This window comes from Lethenteron reissneri, chromosome 35, assembly GCF_015708825.2.
Source record: "Lethenteron reissneri isolate LAM-NWPU_2019-01 chromosome 35, ASM1570882v1, whole genome shotgun sequence".
Lineage (NCBI taxonomy): Eukaryota > Metazoa > Chordata > Hyperoartia > Petromyzontiformes > Petromyzontidae > Lethenteron > Lethenteron reissneri.
Genome location: NC_083813.1, coordinates 9753981 through 9776016, shown reverse-complemented (window position 1 = coordinate 9776016; position 22036 = coordinate 9753981). Strand labels below are relative to the sequence as shown.

General features: G+C 46.1%; 1 protein-coding gene across 1 annotated transcript in view; it reads right to left on the bottom strand.

Annotated features, from left to right (window-relative positions):
* Positions 1–330: 330 nt before the first annotated feature.
* Positions 331–22036, bottom strand: part of LOC133350909 (E3 ubiquitin-protein ligase znrf2-like) — a 31275-nt gene continuing 9569 nt past the window's right edge. Inside the window, exons 2-5 of the mRNA XM_061565745.1 lie at positions 11776–11871; positions 6822–6927; positions 5703–5795; positions 331–5564 (exon numbers count right to left, since the gene is read on the bottom strand). Coding sequence (XP_061421729.1) covers positions 5738–5795; positions 6822–6927; positions 11776–11871 — 260 coding nt within the window. The 3' untranslated portion in view covers positions 331–5564; positions 5703–5737. The remainder of the gene's footprint in view (positions 5565–5702; positions 5796–6821; positions 6928–11775; positions 11872–22036) is intronic.

Below are 22036 nucleotides of genomic sequence, written 5' to 3'. Positions count from 1 at the left end.
CCGCGCGTTTCGTCTGAAGGCGCGCGACAAAACAGTCGGATGGGGCTCTCGAGCGAGGGATGACGGCCACGTCTAGAGGGCCCTGGCGAGCGTTCGCACCGACGAATTCGACAGATCGCTCGCCCCCTTCAAGGGTGGGCGGCTGTCTCAGCCGTCAAGCGACAACCTGCACCGTCATGAGCGCAGCTCCTCACCACTCGCCCCGCAACAGCGGTCGTCGTTCATTCTCTTCGCAGTGAACGCCGGGTTTCTCGACGAGACGTCGAGCTTGCGTTACGAATTACCGACACGAAAGGCTGTAAAAGTTAAGGATGTGATTTTTTTTCTCTCTCTCTCTCATACAAATGACGCCGTATATGTGCGTTGAACCTCATCAAGAGTCCAGTCAGGGCCTCTCACTGACACTAGTTTTGATATTACATCAAGAACAGCAGTGCTGAGTTATGCCCCATGACGTTCTGCCCCGTAATAATAGAAAGTGGCAACAGTTTATCGTGGATTTTCGTAAGGTGCAATGAACCTGAATACAGGTTAATGCAGATAATGCAAATGACTGCATCACAGATGTTGACACTGAAAGCAGAGTAGGGACTAAAGGCTTAGCTTTGATTATAGGATTGGCCTTTGTCACTGTACTCCCTGACACACTGTTGCTTATTACGACCTATACATATTTTTTTTATTTTACACTACATTATAAAACTCAAAATGTTATCATTACATCAGTTCTAACCAATTAACAAATCTGAATGTTTGTATGGAGCTGTGAATTGTATCTACATGAATTATGGCACCAATATGGATACATGTCAAAATGTAAATATGTTTTGCAAAATTATGTTTTAATATGTATGACAGAATAAAGCAATGCCTACTATGATTTTATAATAATTGCACAAAGCCAATACATTTAATTCATTTAGCTCTGGATTATATCTTGTCACATATCACTACCACTCAACCTCTTATGACACAAAAAAAACCCAAAGGCTACTGTGAGGTTGCTGTTATCCAAACAAGGCTGCTTTGAGCTGTAATTATTGTGGACAGTGTCACCAATTTTCCACTGCCACATCCGCAGGGCAGAACCCTCATAGTAATGTGGTGTTCCACTGGCTATTTCGCGTGACGAGCCAGATCCACATTGTGATAGGGTGGCTGAACACAAGATCGGAATCTGGATCACGCTCAGCCATGCTGGATCAGAGGTAGGGCCCGGTGTGACATTATCTACACAACTCGGATTCCGTAGTGGAAGAACTGGCATCTCTTATAACTGCACCGGGTTTGTCTGGGCACGGCTCTGGCGTGGCTCGGTTGTAAAGTGGAAAAGAGGTACGTGTGACCACTGCATCGTTGAAGACTTATAAATGTCCACGTGAATATTTTCACGCTGCAGAAAAATAAAGAGCGTATCATACATATTTGCTTAAAGTTTTTGATATCCGGCAGTTTAAAATCTACCGTAGATAATAAGCACTGTATGTAAAACAAGTTAAAAAATTTGAGATTTTTTCAAAATGTAATTTAATGGAGTGAAAAATTAAATGCATTTATTAAAAATATTATGAAGGCATCTGATATTTTGTTTTGCCCATTACATACTGTGGTTCTATCAGAACAACATATTTCAGAGGATCTAAAACACATAATTTTAAAGGTAGGATAATGAATTCATTAAGTATTTTCAACGGTCAAATTTTAATATCGACTATTTTTGTTGTGGTCGATCATTTGGGTTCTTCCCGAAGGTGGGAAACCTCTTACAGGACACAAGTGTGACGCAGCTGATGATGTCACCATGCCTCGCCCATTACCTCCCGTACAGCGTCATCCGTGGCTATTTTCGTGTTATCAGTTTAGTTGAGTAATCAAACCAATAACTGGTGAAGTAATAGATTAATTACATATGGAATAGCCCAGCTTCATCCACTTTGCTTCTGCAATGCAACATTATAACCACAACAGGCTTGCAACATGCCACTTCGGGCCACAAACTTTATACATTCAAAGTTCCCAAGCAGCCCTGGGTGTATGCATCATTTAGACAAACGCACAACTGGCCCATGTTTGAAAGCTTTTGCTCCTATACAGCAAACCACACACCAGTGAACCATTCCAAACGCCATATTCTTACGAGGACCCTCAATTAATTTAAAGTGCGAAAGGGAATATATGCATTTCGGTAATGTGCGATCGACTGAACACTCCCCACCCCCAAAGGATTGGATCCAGCAGCAGCAGCAACTACGAGTGGCGACACGCTATTTCAAGTCCAGTAATTTTTCAGCGTGAACCGTTCCCAATGGTCCAGCTCACTAAGGCAGGGGAATGTTGCACAGCATAATGTGCTTGAACAGTGCCTGTTCCACAGGTTCACTTTGGCAACTTACATCCCGAGTCAAGACCACGCCGGGTGTTACTGCTCTTGAGCGAAGCACACGACGAGACCGTTGTGAACACCAACAATGCTTTACACAAAAAAATGCTTCACTTCAATGAAGGGGCGTGCTGGAAATAGTCACTAACCCACACGTGCATTTTAAGATAACATTCTATATTAATTGGAACACTTAACAGTCTATTTTTTTTATATATGTTTTATTGCACCGTGTCTCCCCGCAGATGCTGCAGATGGCCTCAATAATGAACTTAATAATTCGCTCATGTTCACACACTTGAGTTGTCGATGGTCGATGAGAGCCTACTTTTTTTGACAATATTTTGTGGGTTATCAAGTATTTGTCTCCAGCAGACCCCTCCATCGTACTCCTAAAGCCATACAAAAAATGGACCATCATCTCCCTGCCTTTCAGCAACCAACCAATGACGCGGTCCCAGTCGGCCCCTGCTGATTTGCTTGAGGTCGCTTAGTTGGGTGGTTGGTTCGAAAAGAGCAACGGAATCAAGAACAATCGACCCTGTGGATAACGTCCCTGGTGAGGACAATTCGCGAGGTGCCACTTGTGAAAGCATGGAGCATGGTTCCCGGTCTGGCGTAAAATCCACTCGCACCTGATCGCGTTCAAAGTTCGGCAGGTCCTCTGCAATCACGGAGCCCGCCAATAGCGCACGAATGCACTGCACTGGCCGTAACAGCAGCACTCGATTTTTAAAAAAATGTATCAATGTGGTGCTCGTCATTAATTTTCGTGAAGATAATTAGTAAAAGGCTTGATCAATCCAAAAATAGGCTTCAACGTACAATCAACATTTAGATTAGTATGTGCTGCCCCCTAACGGACGTTTACGAAAGTGCTTTTAATCCCCGGTATACCTGCGAATGGCATTGGATGCTGCTTCCATCCTCTCTGATATGAAAAGCACACTCCACCATTCCGTCACTCGCAGACAAGCCGCTCCATCGAGGGAAATCTAAGAGGCACAGCAGTGTCGCATGTACTGTGGAGCCTACTATTCACTGTTAGGGGATCCGTCTACTCTGCTTGGCCTTTGCACCCCTCTGTTCTATATTGCTATTTTGCCACCAGCATTTTGCTCATCTGCATAACATGTAGGCCCAATTACGCAGCAACTAATCTGCTGCTACTGGCAAATTATTGTGAGAATGTTACCATGTAAAGGGGCAATAATAATAATAATGGGTTTCAAAACAGCTGATGTCTAAAAGCAAAATAAGACGAGGAACATTGAGGCATCGTACACAAGTTCCAGAGACTAACCAGTGCCAACAAGATTAACCAACGACAACGACCAGCATGGTTATTTATCCCCTTCACGTCACAACCTGCGTGGAATAAAGACCCCGACGATTAGCACTTGGCATAATAAACCGAATACCGTGTGCGGCGCACGGCAAATCCTCGGCTGGTATACAGGACGTGAATTGATGCGGTTTTTTGTCAATCCCTAGAATGCCTCCACTTAAGTTATTAGAGGGTTGTTATCATTATCCGTGTGATCAGAGGGCTCTGGAGGACTTTGAACGCAAGTGTATGGTTTGAGGTACGAATGGGTGTTATGAACGTGAAGAGGCGGAGGATAAGGGATTTGGAGGATTAAATGTATTTTCTTGAAAGTGCCAATTTGGGAACTTGTTTAGCACTGCCATTAGAATTAAGGCACTCCACCTGCGGAATACCGAAACAAAAAGGTTATATGGCTGTGATTGCGCTTAAAAACAAACAAAAATTAAGTGGACAGACAAAGGTTGCAGAATTAACCCGACGGGAAGATCAGCATATAGCGCAACATGTTAAATCAATCCACCAGGTTGTAATTGCATGTTCATTTCTATTAATTACACTTACAGTTGAACACAATTGATTGCAATTATAAAAGCAGCTGACATTTACGATCATCATTTACTCTAAAAAGCATTTTTTTCCCAAACGTTCACGACGAGCACCCAAAAGGAAATAACAGAAATAAAAAAAAACCACACCGCACTCTCTTATGTACAGATTTGGCATACAAATATAATAAGATATATTCCTATGTATAAAGGTTGATTGTGGTACAGCTGATTATACGATGCCCTAATGGCATGTGTGCAGACTGTACACAACAGGTGCTGGCGTATACTCCTAGCAAACAGAGCCACACGTTTCACACACACACACAAGCCACACGTTTCACACACACACACAAGCCACACGTTTCACACACACACAAGCCACACGAGCAGGGCGTGGAATCTGGCAGGGGTTCATGAAGTGAAGAAGCCCGGACGCAGTGGTTGAACATTCCAAACACCGGAAGCCAGGGAACCCAATCATCCCGTGCTCACAATTCTTAACGCGCCAAACAGAGCTCAAGTGGCATGTCCGCACGGCGTGTTGTCCGCAGAGGCCAAGGGAAGGCGCGCAGAGGAGCACAAAGGTGAGGCACGTTTGGTGCCATTCCTTCGCAAGTCGCTGTGGGAGGAGCTTCCAGCTGATGGACCCCCCCACACCCCCCTATTGTATCGAGTTCATGGCTTTGCGTCACGTAAGGTGCTGGTCCCCACCGAGTGTCCTCATTGGTTCACATCTTGGCAGCCGCCCTGCTCCCGCTTGGTGCGCGTTCATCACATCCCCTGGACGCTCCGGTGCCACCTGATGCCACTTTTCAGAAACTGCAAGTGTTGGCGAGCCGACGATTGCATGAGCCAGGAGGGCGAGAAGGGGAGGCTTAGTCATGAAGTCATGAAGGTGCATTTTCTTTTGCCTGCCAAATGCTTCTTCTGGGTCAACTGGCACACCCGGTTGGGTGAGAATGACTTCAAACAAATTAAGATACTTAAAAGGTGACATTCCATTTGAATTCATAATTTTTCAATGTACACTTTATTCTGTTTTCACAAAGAATGTTGTGATACCGAGATTACATGGCTTTGTTACTTTCCTCAAGGAATAAAAAACTCCATTGTGTGCTTTAATCTTCACAGTTAGCCTGCAAAGTCGAAGACAATTTGAATTGAAGAACTGCCAGGCACAATGTTTTAGAGATTCACAAATCTCCTGTGCTACCGTGGTGCTTTGCCAACAATCGACCGGTTCCCTAAAACTCTACATAGGGTGGTGCGCGTGCCCTCTTCAATGCCAACTGCTGTTCAAAACACCCTGAAAGAGAACACGTCAGACACGCGGTTAACATCGCCGTCTGCGTGTGTGACTTATGACGAATGCCCTCCCACTGCGTGCAGACATCGGCGCGGGGAAATCCCGTGGCAGTGCAACAACAAACTCGGATCGACTTACAAACGTCACGGGCGCCTCTTGGTTGTGCTTCAGAATCAGTCCGAAGGGTGCTCTGGGCAGGATCGATTCACCTCGAACCAGGAATCGATACACCTGCAGCATGGGATAGGCACCGGCGGGCATCAGAATGCAGCGAATGCTCGAGTGCATGCAAAGGACCTTGGCCAATGTGGCACAGAAAAACAACCCCGAGGTCATTAGTGTTTGCTGGGCGGTGAGTCATGTGGCTTCATGCTTTAACCGTTCAATCAGAATTCATGGCATTCACCATCCTGTTTATCAAGCACACAGTGGCCAAGAGGGTTGGTTACGTCTCTGTTTAATGTTAATACGCGTGATGGAGTCATTCTTTAACTTTGACATGTGGCTCTGCAAGAGAGGTTTTTAAATAAAGTTATTTGTTCTTTGCCTTGGTGTATAAACACGGGATGATCCGTTTATGGATAACCCACCGATTCTAATCACATACTCGCTTTCTGCTCAATTGTTGATATTGAGAGAGAACGACGACTCCACATCTTACGGTGGAGTGTGCCGAGTTTATTGGGAGATGTGCAGAGTCGTCAAAATAAAACCTCGTGTTCTCTACAATCCCACCCTGTTATTTTAGTGGGGGTATCTACCAATGGATCACCCTGTAAAGTGAAACTCGTGTTACAACACGGAGCGGGACGGAATGTCGCATCGCGACCCCACGAGGGATAGCGACGACTTGGGGATGCCTTCGTGCAGCAGTGGATAGATCACGGCTAATGAACGATGATGGTGGTGATGGTGATGAGATATACACACGTGGTGAATTAATGCTGTCTTCTTGGTTCTTTCGGTAAAGTCACGTAGAAGGGAAGTAATAAAATAATAAAAATAAAACATAATAAAATAATTCTCACGACGTTTCGGCCACAACACAAGCAGCCGTCCTCAGGTGGAGAATGAAACACCACCAAGCTTGAGGACGGCTGCTTGCGTTGTGGCCGAAACGTCGTGAAAATTATTTTATTATGTTTTATTTTTATTATTTTATTACTTCCCTTCTACGTGACTTTACCGAAAGAACCAAGAAGATGAATCCCTGCAGTCACGAAAGCTTTAAATCGAAAAAGAATTAATGCTGCTTACTGTTTGTGGTAGATACAGAGGCAGGGCAACCGGGCAATAGTGTTACCCTCATCCATGTCGTCCAGGCAGATGGGACATTCCCCGGAATCCTTGACCAGCACATCCTCTGAACACAAACACAAGACGATGATCAGACAAACTCGTTTAGCCTTGCAGACAGTAGACATGTACGGTTTCTCCCCAGCAGCAATGCTGACACACCACACAAGGCACTCATTTTAGACCGAGTCACCCGTGGGGAAACCCAGGGGTCAGGTTCAGATGAACAGTTTCCACCGGTCTGGAGCATCGCGCACCGGAAATTGAACGCAGGTTCATTGCAAACGTAGCGCGGCTTCAATCAAATTGGTTTGTGTTACAGTGGTGTTGCGTATCGATGCGCGAGCGTCCCTGTTCACAAAGCGAGGAGTGGTGGCCTAAGGGTTAGCTCCGCCGTGCTACCATCGCAATAAACACCGCGTTTCATTCCTGTGCATCACAGCCAGGGATCTGACACAGATTTATTGCGATTGCCGCAAGGTGCGCCACCAACCCCCCCCTCCCCCCCCCCTGCGTGCAGCTGCTGCTCCTCGCTCGGTAACCAGACAACTCGCGCGCCTCCGATTAGCACGGTTGGCTACGTACGGTGCGAAAAAAGTTCACACACAAAGACAAACATCCCCCATATAATTTTCGATTTAAAGCTTTCGTGACTGCAGGGATTCATCTTCTTGGTTCTTTCGGTAAAGTCACGTAGAAGGGAAGTAATAAAATAATAAAAATAAAACATAATAAAATAATATAATATAATATTTTATTATGTTTTATTTTTATTATTTTATGACTTCCCTTCTACGTGACTTTACCGAAAGAACCAAGAAGATGAATCCCCCATATAGCCCTAACAGACTGTAGGGGCAAGTGCTGTTAGCGTGCACCTATGAAGGCCGGAACGGTCCACGAGGGGGTCGGTGGCCAGCACCACGCCCAACAGTGGCGATGTTTACACACTGCACCAGGTACTCATTTGAGGCTGAGTTGACCTAGGGGAGGCCCGGGACCGGTTCAGATAATCGTCACCGGTGTTGGCCGTGAGCGGGAATCGAACCCGTGTCGCCGGGTTCATAGCGCAGCGCGCTAACCGCTACACTACCGCTTCCCACACACACACACACAAACATTCCCCGTATAGCCTGACCAGACTGTTGGGGCAAGGGCCGTTAGCGAGTAGCACCTACGAAGGCCGGCACGGCACACATACAGACGTACACACGTCGATACGCGAGACCACTGTGACGCGCACGACGAGAATGTTTTTAACGCCCCGCGGGTGGCGAGGTGAAGGGAATAACACGCCAAGCCGTCGGCGTGTGGCCTGCCTCGTCTGTGGCTACTGGATGGATATTGCTCCCAGCCGTACATCAAAGCAGGCAATGAAACCGGCAACAGAGCGTGCCAATGCTCTCCTTTCCCCAGGCATACAAGCGCGCTGTACTGAAGAGTGTTAAAAAGAGGGCACGCGTGTGAGCAACGGTGTCAGCCACAGTTGTCGGTGGGATGTTTAGGAGTTCTCATTTAGGTTCATTGTTGTTATTATCATGATCACTTTGCTTCACTTGCCGCTCAAAATATTACGATCGCTTTATTTAGGCAAATGACGGCCCATCAAAACGTCTTTCAGGAATATAAAGAGTATAGGGCAGTTACTGTTAACGAAATGAAACACGCTACTGCCTAGTTTCTCAATTAGTTACCGATGAGTAACTAATTGGCACGTTTTGCTTACGTGACAAACCTTTTCTAATTGGCTGTGTCGGGTGGTGGCGGGTTTGACGACACATTGATATTTACGCCGCGATCTAACCCAAAACAAAAAAAACCTTTATTACGAATAATATTGCTCGTGGAAGCCTACCACGTGTTAAGCTGACTCAGGCAAGACAAGTTATGAACAGCATTACGGCAATTTAAAATCTTCCCTAGCGGAGGGGTGGCTCTCGAAATCGCGGGCTGGCGGCGTGCCGTGTGGCAGGCGTGCCAGTGTGGCAGGCGTGCGATGTTCACGAACAACAGCTCCTGTACACCCCCCACCCCCCCCCCCACGAGAGGTTCCCTTGGCAGCAAGGACAAAGCAAAACGACGTTCGGCTGGCACATGACGCCGGGGTTGCTACGAGCTTCCAGGAAACGGTGGAAGCTCGGCCCATCGGGGGGCCCCAAAGTAAAAATCACTTTTTGGCACCAGCCCGCCGCCCCACACTTTCAATTCATAAAACCCTTAGTGAGATGACGGAAGAAAAATAGACCCGAGGGATGGAGGAGTCGTGAAATGAGAGACATTTTGATAACAGATGTGGCTGAACGTATGAGATGAGACAAGGGAAACAGACAAAAGCTGCGGTGTAGAAAAGAGATGAAGACGGAGATAGATGGTAGAAGAAGATACGCAGACAAGACAAGAGAGAGAAAGAGATAAAACATGTTTGCATGTAAATGAGCTTCTTATGTTTATTAAACTTTGAATTCGCGTTGATATTTGGTTCACCCCCATTTATTTTCCGGGGGAGAGGGGGGGGTCTTGAGCTCCTTGGGTACCTTAACGTTTGCTCGGTTTGATTGCGCCCCGCGCACCTCCGATAAGCACGGTCGTGAGAAAGAGGTTCAATATACATACACATGCGTAGTGGCAGATCATCTAGGGAATGGAGTCGTGTGCAGAGACCTCGCGAGAACACAGCGAATCTAGCTGCTGCCACTGCAAAATAGTGGCGGTGTGTGAAAGACAGACTGGTTTTGGTATCTGGGTGAAAACCTGTTGCTTGTTGATAGAACCAGGTACGGATAAAAAAAAAGAGAAATGCAAACAATTCTAGCAATGTAAGTGTAAACAGATAAAAAAAAGACCTTTCCATGTAAGGAGCTAATGAGGGCACTGCAGCACAACACGCAGATGGTGTACGGGACAGGTACCTTTACGTTTTGTCAAAATATGTTTTTGTATGTATGCATGTCAGAGGTCGCAACCGGGTACCCGATACCCGTACCCTACCCGATACCCGGCTACCCGTACCCGGCCAGGTACGGGTACCCATTTGCGACCCTGGTGCAGCCGGGTACGGTTACGGGTAAGGAATCAAAACCCGTTTGCGACCTCTGATGCATGTTGAACTTCTTTCTTACAGTACATTAGCCAAATCGGAGGTGCGGGTGGGGGGGACTATTTGTTGATTTCATTATTTAACGATGCCGTGACGGGGCGCCAAGATGTCTTTGAGTGTTGCTGCGGGTTACGTAAATGTGCAATGTGCGTGTTTGAATTTGATTAAAAACAAAAACATGAAAACATTCATATGGAGGGGTTGGAGTGGTGAGCGCACCGAATTCGATTCCCAATCACAGTTAACATCAGTGGCGAGTGATACCTCAACCAGTCCTCGGCTCCCCCCATTCACAAACCCACACTGACCAGAGTGGTGAAGTATGGTCAAACAACCCCTATGACCGACATGGTGTGAGGCTTCCATCCAGCAGTGGAATGACTGTAGGTACACTTACAAGTAGAGCACATCCGCACAAGCCTAATTATTAGGCATGTAAAAAATATTTTGACTATAATTGATTCTTACAACAGTCATGCGTGTACAAATAATGTACATTTCATGTAAATGCTAAGATATGACCTTGAAGCTAATTCAACAAAACAGACAATGTAAATGAGTAGGGATCGAATGATTCAGAGTTTAAATGAATTGTCAAAATGTAGGGTCGCGATCCCATTCGAGAATTGTACTTTTCTGGACACCAAAGTGCATGTAGCGCCTCCAGTGACTGCAGAGGTGACGTTTAATCCGTTACGTGCAACGCACGCGGAATGAAAAAGTCGATGCCTTCACACGTGATTTGATTCACGTGTCGTGAGCTTAATAATTCACGTGAAATGATAAATCAGTGCCATTCATTGTTCAGCCCCTGCAAACAAGGACTGAAAAAACAAGCAAAGACAGAATACAATCTTGAATTGTAACTCTGAACTCTATTTTTGGTTTCATTTTCATTAACGTTGACAAGATCTTGTGTGGGCAGGCTGCATTCAAACCTTGAGGGCTGCCACCGAGTTTATCAGACCGAGACGTTGCCGTCGGCACCACAGCTGGGCTGCTTCGTCGGCTAATCGGCAACACCTTCAACGTTCGGGATATTCCACACGCGCATGCTGGCCGAGCAGGACATCTTAGGGGGGCGACAGCGTTCCTTGAAGACGAATCTTATCGACCCCTTAAGATGTCGGAGCAGGACATCTTAGGGGGGCGACAGCATTCCTTGAAGACGAATCTTGTCGACCCCTTAAGATATCGGAGCAGGACATCTTAGGGGGGCGGCAGCGTTCCTTGAAGACGAATCTTGTCGCCCCCTTAAGATGTTGGAGCAGGACATCTTAGGGGGGCGGCAGCGTTCCTTGAAGACGAATCTTGTCGCCCCCTTAAGATGTCGGAGCAGGACATCTTAGGGGGGCGACAGCGTTCCTTGAAGACGAATCTTGTCGCCCCCTTAAGATATCGGAGCAGGACATCTTAGGGGGGCGGCAGCGTTCCTTGAAGACGAATCTTGTCGACCCCTTAAGATATCGGAGCAGGACATCTTAGGGGGGCGACAGCGTTCCTTGAAGACGAATCTTGTCGCCCCCTTAAGATATCGGAGCAGGACATCTTAGGGGCGCGGCAGCGTTCCTTGAAGACGAATCTTGTCGCCCCCTTAAGATATCGGAGTAGGACATCTTAGGGGGGCGACAGCGTTCCTTGAAGACGAATCTTGTCGACCCCTTAAGATGTCGGAGCAGGACATCTTAGGGGGGCGACAGCGTTCCTTGAAGACAAATCTTGCCACTCGAGAGGGTTTTTTTGTTTTTGCCAGTGTGGTGACCACCTTCCCGGGCAATCAGACTGTGCTTGCATGGCTCGCGCGGGAACGCAACTGACCGTTGTACGAGATGTGAGGCTTGGTGAGGCACATGACCAGGTGCGCCTCAACTTCATCCGAGGCCACGAACTTGGAGCAGATGGGGCACTTGAGGCCTGAATGTGGGGGAAAAAAAACCCAGAAATTAACATGAGAGTTCAACGCAGGGGCTTTCAAGGTGTTTTATCCATAACGATGCCAAACCTGCAATCTATATGTATATTGAATTAGGCATGTAATCATTCAACAGCACAACATTTAATACATTGTTATGATTCGGGGTAATGATTTGATTCAAGAAATCCTTCCTTTTTGTCTTGTTTGTACTCTTTGTGATGTGTCGTGTGTGTGATCAGTGCCGCTTGTATGGACTCACCTCTCCTGTCTAGTTTGTACAGCCATGCTTCTACCGTCTATCTCACCAGCATTGTCCATCGTCTTTGTACTGTCTCCTTTGTACTGTGTTGTCTGTACTGTTTTGTTTGATAGTAACATTTGCACAGTCTTGTTTGTAGCGTCTGCACCGTTTACTTTGTATTCTCTCCATTTCCCTTGTACCGTTCTGTCTCGTTAAATTTTGTCCGTCTCAATTATACTCTTTCTCATTTGTGATACCTTGCTGAGCTGTCATCTGTATTGTCCATCAAAATTGTCCTGTCTGTCCACATGGTTCAACGTGTCCCCTTCGTTTGGGCCTGATCATGAAAAATCTACATACAATTGGCATGAAAAAGTCAATGATCGATTCTTACACAAACAGTTCGATGCGTGGGGAAACAAATTAATTGTTAATGCCCATATTTAATACCGAATGTCACCCTGACCGGTTATTTGCAATTGCTTTACTTAACTGTTGGGAAGAGCCAATTGAGACAGATCTGTGGCAAAGGAGTTCTGTTAAGCCCCAAGTGCCACCGAGATCACATTATAACCTCCCATGTGCAGCCCGGGCCAACACAATCACATTAGAGTATTGACCAGAGAAGACACTCAAACCCACAAAGATGTATCAACTCATACGGAACACTGGAGTCACCGTTTACAAGGAGTGCAAAGGTTAAGCATTTTTTTTTTTGGCAACGTAATGCATTTCTTAACGCCCGCACACAACTTCGCAATCGATTTGTTTGGACACATCGGAAATATAATTTACAACTCGAACTGGCCACTCATTTTTAGGTGGCTGCATGTGCCGGGGCGGGATGGAACGGCGGTGCAGAGGTTCATGCCCTACACTATGAACTTGCAGACCCCAGTTATATTCCTGGGCACGGTTAAAAACAGCGACGAGTGAAATGTTAATTGGTCCTGTGCCCCAGTTAACCGACACACATTGACCAGTGTAGTGTAGGATAGTCAAATAACCCTCATTACGCGGTAAGGGGAAGCCTTTATCTAGCAGTGGACTGACTAAGGGATGTAAAGGCTAAGAGAGCCGTGGCTTTTTAAAGACAACTACAATGTCTGTTAACTGCACAAATTAACCCATTCAGTACAAATGTTGACTTAAAACTTTCGTGACTGCAGGAATTAATTTTCTCTCCGCCTGATGACGACCGCTTGTGTTGCGATCGAAACGTCGTGAGTTTTTGGTTTTTATAAACGTTTTATTATTTATAATTTTATTATTTTCTATCTACGTGACTTTACCCAAAGAACCAAAGAATATATATTTAGTACATATTGGTTTTGCACTGAATTTGGCTAAATTCCAGCTCTGATAATTATAAAAGAACATCAGCTTGACTGTTACGCGATGAACATTACACTGTGGCAGGGCAGGTTGGAAAAGTGCTGCCCAAAAGTGTGGATAAGAGGTCACATGGGTTCTTGTACTGCTCTGCGATAGATCCGAATGGAATCTTCATCTCATTATGCACAATTGGGGCAACATTGGGGGAAAAAGACAAAAATAACCTGTTGGGTCCAAGGGAGACCTATGGTTCATATCTATACCAAAGACAAAGATCCCCTGTATAGCCTGAGCAGACTGTTGGTGCAAGTGCTGTTAGCGAGCACCTATGAAAGCCGGCACGACACACGAGGGGGTGGGTGGCCAGCACCACACCCGACCACCTTTGTCTCCCCAGTGGCGATGTTTTTACACAGTGCACCAGGTGCTCATTTGAGGCTGAGTCGACCTAGGGGAGGCCGAGGAACGGTCCAGGTAATTGTCACTGGTGTTGGCCGTGAGCAGGAATCGAACTCTGGTCGCCGGGTTTGTAGCGTAGCGCGCTAACCGCGTGCGCTGCCGCTCCCCACAATCTACACCTCCACATGCACACGCGGACAAAGGGCCACAAGCACATCCTTCCTGAAGAATTGAGTGCACAACTAAAGCTTTGTACTTCCTGCTCAAAAGCCCAACACGCAAGTCACAAGAGCTGTACAGAACTAAAATGAAACTGAAAAGAGCAATATCGTGGTTGCCCTTGCGCATCGTAATTAGGGACCATCTGCCAAGAAGCGACACATTTTTTCATCGTCCTTTGGCCCGACATTTTAAAATTTCCTTGAATTGTACTTTAAGCTGTCAGGAAATGCTGCGCAAACTTCCAACTGTATGCAGAGCTGTCTCAACACGAAGCCAGGGGTCCTGTGCAGTTGCTGGCGAGGGGGGGGGGACTTAGAGACGTAGGGTTAAGAGGCCAATACAATGCACCATGGGCCAGCACCACGCCCAACTGCCTTTGTCTCCCCAGTGCTGATGTTTACACTGTTCAACAGGTACTCCTATAAGGCCGAGTTGACCTACAGGAGGCCTGTGACCGGTTCTGATAGTACTCGCCACTGATGTTAGCCGTGGCTGGTAATCAAACTCAGCTCGGCGGCTTTATAGTGCTTACCAGTTAACCACCGCACCACCGCTTCCTGCTACACGCAGATACAAGAAAGAGAAATGGAGACACTCAGAGAGACATGAAGTGGGACAGACATGGAGAGAGAGACATTGTGATAGACATTGAGAGACGGAGAATTATGGGGCACTAACTGTATGGGCGCGTACCGCCATATAATACTCTCAGCTTTCATCATGTTTTACTTTCTTTGTTTATTGCGTTTATGTCATTCGCAAGAGTCGGCGACTGCGTGCAGGTGCATTGGTCCAAATAACAAAAAAATCACTCACATATTGCTCAATTGGGATTATACATAGCAATCATCGCCTTCCCCCCACTGTGAAAACTTCACAGGACCCTCCTGAAAAAGAGCCACGGGGTTCGGTGAGGCTTTTCTGAGTAAACAGGCGAAATTATAATAACATCTCAAACTCATTGGTTTATTTTGACAGCGGTGAGCCTTCCCCGCACGCAAAAAAATGCAACCGAATTAAATTACAAAACAGGACAGAGTGAGGTAGAGGCAGCGCCAGTGGCAGCAAGCTGATGCCCTCTCCCAGGGGGCACCGTATGCGCGAGACAAGCCGGGTCGGGAGCCGAAGTGAAGAGAACTGAATTGTCAATCCGTCCTTCACTGGGTGGGGCCTGGTATGATTGTGACGCCTAGGGGTGTAAGAAAATTCCCCACGACACAATCTTGCAAGAAGGGAACACCGTGTGCCAATGCGTACAATAACGCAATCATTGGCTTAGCACCCAAACAATAAAGCATAATTGAGAACACAGAAAAAACGTTGCATGAGTCACCATATTTTGCTTTACGTTGCAATAAATTCAGTGTCTCATTTCTGAACTCCCCGTGTGCGATCAAGAAATCTCGTGGGTCATTGCCTCAAGTATATCGAGCCCCCCCCCCCCCTCCCCGGTTTACCAGAGTACAGGCAGCCTTTGACGCCAGCCGCCACGTGAACATTACACGCATACTTTCCACCGCTAAACAACAACAAGCGGATGGCTGGTAACAGCAGGCCCTCCCCAGGACAGCAGACCAACAACGGGTTCAGCCGCGAGTGGCCGCCGCCGCCTTGTTCCAAACAGGCTGGAGGCTGCGGAAACAGGAACCGTGTCACCGTAACCCAGAGAAAGGGTGATGACGCTCCAACCCCTACCGTTCACCATTAAACCAACTCCCACCGAGGTCGACTGGAGCGTTCATCCCACCTGTCAGTGGATGTCTGCAACGATTGTAAAAACCCTATGGCTGCTTGGGGCTGTAATGATAATAAACAAGGTAGAGGAGCAGCCCTGCAATTCCATGCTCAAGCACTTCAAACCACCGAGGTGTACCCATTGATATTGCTGGGTGAACGGAAGCAGGGAAATTTAAGAAAACCGCCGTGCCAGGAGAATGAACTGGCGAGCGACCTCTGCATTTCAAGTCGAGCGAGCTGACCATTACACCACGGCATCAACAACAACAACAATAATGCCCTTAATTTACCCAATACATCCTCACTGAGTTGCAAGACTCGGTTTTGTCGGGAGAGTACTGCATTGGGATATCTGGCACATGCTGTTTGAGATTCTCTGGAATGTGAGAGTACTGTCCCTGGAGAAAACCCACGCTTACAAGGGGAGAACATTCCAATCTCCGCATGGATAGCTTCAAGCACCTAATGCTGTACTACCATAATTTGGACACCTTGCCGCAAAGTAGGTGTATCTAACCAGGTACAAATCTGCTCAGCTTTCAAAATCTGGCATATCTTGTCGCGGCTTACAATAACCCAGCCTTTAAGGTTATACAGATGTGCGCAAGTCTCCGACAGCATTTTCTGCCATTGAAGGTTCTCGTCATGACATACCTACGAAAACAAAGAAAAATCTCTCTCCCTACGCACACTACCATGGAGATAACAGTTCACCACCACAGCAATGCGTAGGCCATTGGTGCAATGTGACGCGGTGATAGGATTTTACATGCGCACTTGCGGTTGACAGAGTGATAAGTGCACTCGGATGTCAGCATAGAGCCGTTGTTCTTGCATTGTTACGCACCTTCTCGGGACACACAGTACCCTGGCCTTCACGACGACGGCATCCAAGACATGAGTGACATGTAGACAAACAACACAGGTGTATTGACAATATAGCTGTGGTATTGTATAACGTTTCGCAGGTGAAAATAAACTGAAAATATGCTGTTTATATAACAATGGTTTTGTGCCAAAAGTCAAAACTCAAAGCCACCCGCATGTTTTGATAAAATAATAAAGCATAGTATATTAAAAACGGATCTGGCTGCATCGATGGTGCAGTGGGGTTAGCACCTCGCCCTATGAACCCAGCGATCCGAGAGTTCTATTGACATCCATGGCTAACGTAAGTGGCAGGTGATATGTGCCCGGGTCTACCCTCCCCTTCACAAACCTGCACTGACCAGCGTGGTGAAGGAAGGTTAAACAAACCCCTTTGTCCGACAAAGCGTGGAGACGCTTTCTTCCACGAGTTGATTGACAAAGGTCTGTGATTTTTTTAAATTAACATTTGAATTCACAGTCTTTGTCAATCCGCTGCTGGATGAAAGCCTCCCTATGCCATGTCGGCCATGGGGCTTCTTTTTTTACGCCGTACCTCGCCACGCTGCTCAGTGCAGATTGGTGAAGAGGGGGGTCATGGGGCTGGTTCGTAATGACTTGCCACCAATGTTCGCCACATCCAGGAACTGAACTCAGGTCAACAGGTTTATAGTGTTGTGTGCCAAGCGCTATGCCAGTACTGCATGTACTTAAATACGTAAAAAAAAAGCCTAACCTCCAAAAACCTCGTGTTGACAATAAAAGACCTCCTAGTTTGGCAGGCAATTATCATTAATTCCTAAGAAGTAAAACCTTAACCCAGCCGGAGCAACAACACAATTCAAGGTTCCACTTTAGCAATGATTTACAATGCAGGGCTCACACAGACTTTGAGATTTTGGCAATAAACACTTGTTTGGTAATAAAACAAGGGCTCACAGGATGAGGTGGGTTGGCTATAGCTGGAAGGAAAACACTGCTAGTGCACATTGCAATCAAACCACGGGTGGTATATTAACCAGCTGGTTGCCGGCTTTGTTGTAAAAAATGCTCAGGCTCCAGCAGACACAACACAGATTGTTATTGGCCCTACACTGCTGTTTGAGAGGTACACAGGGCGAGGCTACTGCTCTGATAAAAGTGCACAAGCAAGGTCCACGTGATACCCTGTGCAGACCAAGGCAGGCCTGTCAAGTGATAAAGACACTTTTAATAAAGCAATATAAAAACACATGCTGGAGCAAAACATACACTGTAAGGTAAAGCTCTGACATTGTTTTGCTCATGCCACTGCTCGCAAAAGGGCCTCCACCACTATTCTGAGCTCAAGGAAGCCCCTCCAGATAGTAATACAGTACTCTTAGTTTTTTCGTTAAAGTCACGTAGGTAAAAAATGAAATAAAAATTAATAAAAATTAAATAATAAAAATCACGACGTTTCGGAGGCAACACAAGTCTCCGTCATCAGGTGGGACCGTCACAGCTGCATTTGCTGTATCAAGTGAGGCAGGGATTCCAAGATGCAAGTTCTTAAATACAAGTTAAGGGGGAGGAGGGGGGAGGAGCTTATCAGAATGTGGTAGCCAATGAATGGAACGTATTGGGAGGGGGGGGGGCTAAAAGAGAGCACGAGGTGCACGTAGACGTGGACGTGTTTGTGCGCAAGCCCCTGTTGGTGCACATGATGACGTATTGGAAGGGGGGGGGGGCTAAAAGAGAGCAAGAGGTGTACGTGCACATGTTTGCGTACAAGCACCTGTTGGTGCACATGATAGAAGAGAACGAAAATGCCCATGTTGTTTGTACCAGTGTTGGCTGACAATCAAATACGAAAAAGGCGTCTCGAGAAGGTGTGACTTCTTGTCTCGTTGTCTGTTAAAAATTCTAACAGATAGGTGAAATTCCTACCCCGTAGAGGGTATTAATTCACGAAAGCAGTCACGAAAGCTTCAAATCTAGAAGTAGTACAGTAGTTTGCCTACCCTTCTACGCTGGCCAAACATCTTGGAAGAGGTTGGAGTACAGCCACACTTGACCACCACCACCACCACCACGGGTGACCTGTCAATCGACTATCCATGGTGTACCCATTTATACTGGTGGATGGACAGAGGCTGGCTTGGAGATTAAAGAAACTTGGTGATTGTTTCCACTGCCACGCTGCGATATCAAAAACTAGCAACCTCTGAATTGCAAGTCCAGTGAGCTAATCATTACACCACGGCATCGACCGTACAAACAGACAATATGAAGACATTTCGATTTAAAGCTTTTGTGACTGCAGGGATTCATATTCTTGGTTCTTTCGGTAAAGTCACGTAGAAGGGCAATAATAAAAATAAAACAATAAAATTATCACGACGTTTCGATTGCAACACAAGCAATCATCATCAGGTGGGAAAACCACAGCAAGAAATGTTTTACAGATTTTCACACCTGATGATGATTTCTTGTGTTGAAATCGAAACGTCGTGAGAAATGTATTGTTTTATTCTTATTATTTCCCTTCTACGTGACTTTACCGAAAAAAGCAATAATCTAATATAAAGAAACTCACTCGAGTCGTTTTGACTGTTGGGACAACTGCTGTTAGCGAGCATCTATTCATGCCGTTATGGTGTACGAGAGGTGGTGAAGCTGTTACCGCACATAGCTGCCTTTATCTCCCAAGTAGGGAGTACACACAACATACCGGGCAACATATTTATCGCTCAGTCAACCTAGGGGAAGCCCACAACAGGTTCTTATATAACTTTCCACTGATGGTAGCAGCTGTGGCCAGAACTCAAGTTCGTGGGTTTCTAGCACAGTGTGTTGCACATACACATAAGCAAAGACCCCTGAATCGCCTGTAACAGACTGTTGTGTGAAGAATAGAAGTTTTTGGGTTAGATCACATAACCCAAAAAGCTCTTGTGGATAATATCAGTCGTGAAAGCCCACGTGTTAAAACTGTTGTGGCAAGAGCGGTTAGCGAGTACCTACGAAGGTTGGCACAGCACACGAGGGTGTGGGTGGCCAGCACCACGCCCGGCCGCCTTTGTCTCCCAATGTTCACACACTGCACCAGGTACACATTTGAGGCCGAGTCGACCTAGGGGAGGCCCAGCACTGGTTCACATATTCACCGCTGATGTTGCCCGTGAGCAGGAAAATAACTCGGGTCGTTCGATTCGTAGTGCAGCGCGCCAACCTGTACACATCCGCTCCAAACACACACATGGCTGCATTTACTCTACACAGCATCCTAATGATTAAGTTTACAGCAGTGTACAAGAAAGAGCGTGCAATTATTCCACCGTCATGCATGCATGACACATGAAGTTGCAATTCCAAAAGCAGAGAACAAAGAACAATGAGTGACTGCTGAGTTTACACGTGACCCCCAACTTTCACTGGCAGTCGTATAAACAATGCACCGATCTGGCCACGAATTCGTCCACATCCATGAACTGTTGGAGCGAGCCCGCAGATATAAATGCGGATAATTTTTTTTCTTCCTTTCTCGCAGTTCGTGAACCATGGGTGAGAAACAATAAACACACGTCTATCGGTGGAATAAATAAATAAGGGGTGGGGGAAAAAAATCCACCAAGCCCTTTCGTACGGGGGCAACGTTTGCTTCTGCGTGCAATAATGCGGCACTCCGCATGTATGATACGTAGCGGCACACAGAGCCAAGTGAGAGAAATCTACGATGAGAAATATGCCTATTATGTGTGTTTTAAAATATATTACGAATACAAAAGCTCGATCTCCATGACTGGGCTTGTCAACTCGGAAGGCCAATCCACTCTACTTTGATGTCACAGGACAGAATGCTTTATGCAGTTGGCTTTTTTTTAAAGGACAGTGCATTTTCCCACTAGGGGTTTTCCATTGCGGGCGTTTGACAATGTCAACATAGTGGCAATCAGAAGCGGAGATTTACCTACTGCGGCTTGGCACGCAGTTGCATAATACGCAAATATGTATTGTCCTCGATAAATGGCTTTTCAAGGCTGTAAAATAGGTGTAAAGCCATCAGTGTGAATTGTGAAATAGAAATGAGTTTTGGCAGCGCAAAGCATACGCAGAACTGCCAGAAAGATCACCCAAACTCATTGCCAATTGAACGTAGAAAAGATATTGTCTAAAAATGCATCAAGGCTGGTTTAAAGACCACTGTACCCTGTGTGGCAGGTCATCTTAATTCCATAATTCAATTTTCGAAAACATTACATTTTTTTTTACTTCATTGCAGTTGAAGTCAGTCTGTGAAGCCATTACACTACATGTGTTATTAAGCAACAACATGTTTCCAGACACGACAGTGCACACTGCAGAATGTGAAAGTTTCTACGTAGTAATTAACATTTCCCCATGAGGTTCATTGTTTAGATTTTTTTCCAAACAGTTTTGTAATTTCCCCCCTAATTTTATCCCGATTGTGCATCGCGTCACAAGACAAATTAGCCAGTCGGATCTCTCACAGAGCAGTGAAAGAACGACCCGTGGAAGCAGATATTACAGAGCTACCTCTGAGATCCCTTCAAGTGACCTGTGGTCTGCACATCAGAGGGCAGCACTAGCCAACCACTCGGCAAACGAGAGTGACATTTGTCACAAGAGTTGGAATCCAACCAAGTTCAGTGCAGAACCAAATGTCATATGATAGTGTTTTTGTGTTCAGTCACTGGTGACCGGGATGCCGAGACCATCAACTCATTACATTTGAGGACCTAGTTTAATCACAGGCAGATGTTTGAATTCAAATCCAGGATCTCAACTTGTGCCAGCTCAGCACTGTGACCTGAGAGCCACTTGGCCACCTCCATGAGGTTAGACATTTTCTTTTATTATGATGCTGTCATAAGACGCGATTTAAGACTGTGGGACGTGACACTTTTACAGCAAAGTTGGGTGTGTTACTTTAGACTGCAGGAAACATTTCAGACACAATGTTTGGTGTTTTTCTTTTACTGTATTTCTTACGATTTTGGACAATACATAATTATCGTGGCCTTGAGCTTCTTGGAAAGCTTTTATTATTTAGAAAAAATTAAGACTGACATTACTCTGGGGATTAGGGCTTGTGTTCGGCAAACAGAAAAACAGGCACCGATATAAAAATGGATGCACATGACCAATCATGCTCAAGCATTCGTGATACACGTGGGATTTCCAATGCAGAAATAGACTTGGTTAACAATACGGTTGCTTAACGGCAACAGGGGAAATGCTCAACAGTAAAAATGGTGCTGTTTGGTAGCGCATTGTGGGTTCTCCAGAAACCCCCATATTAGTTGAGCTCGCCTGTGAGAATAATGCCAACGGTTGAATATTTTTTTCCTATCCCCTTAACCACGTGCCTACATATTTAA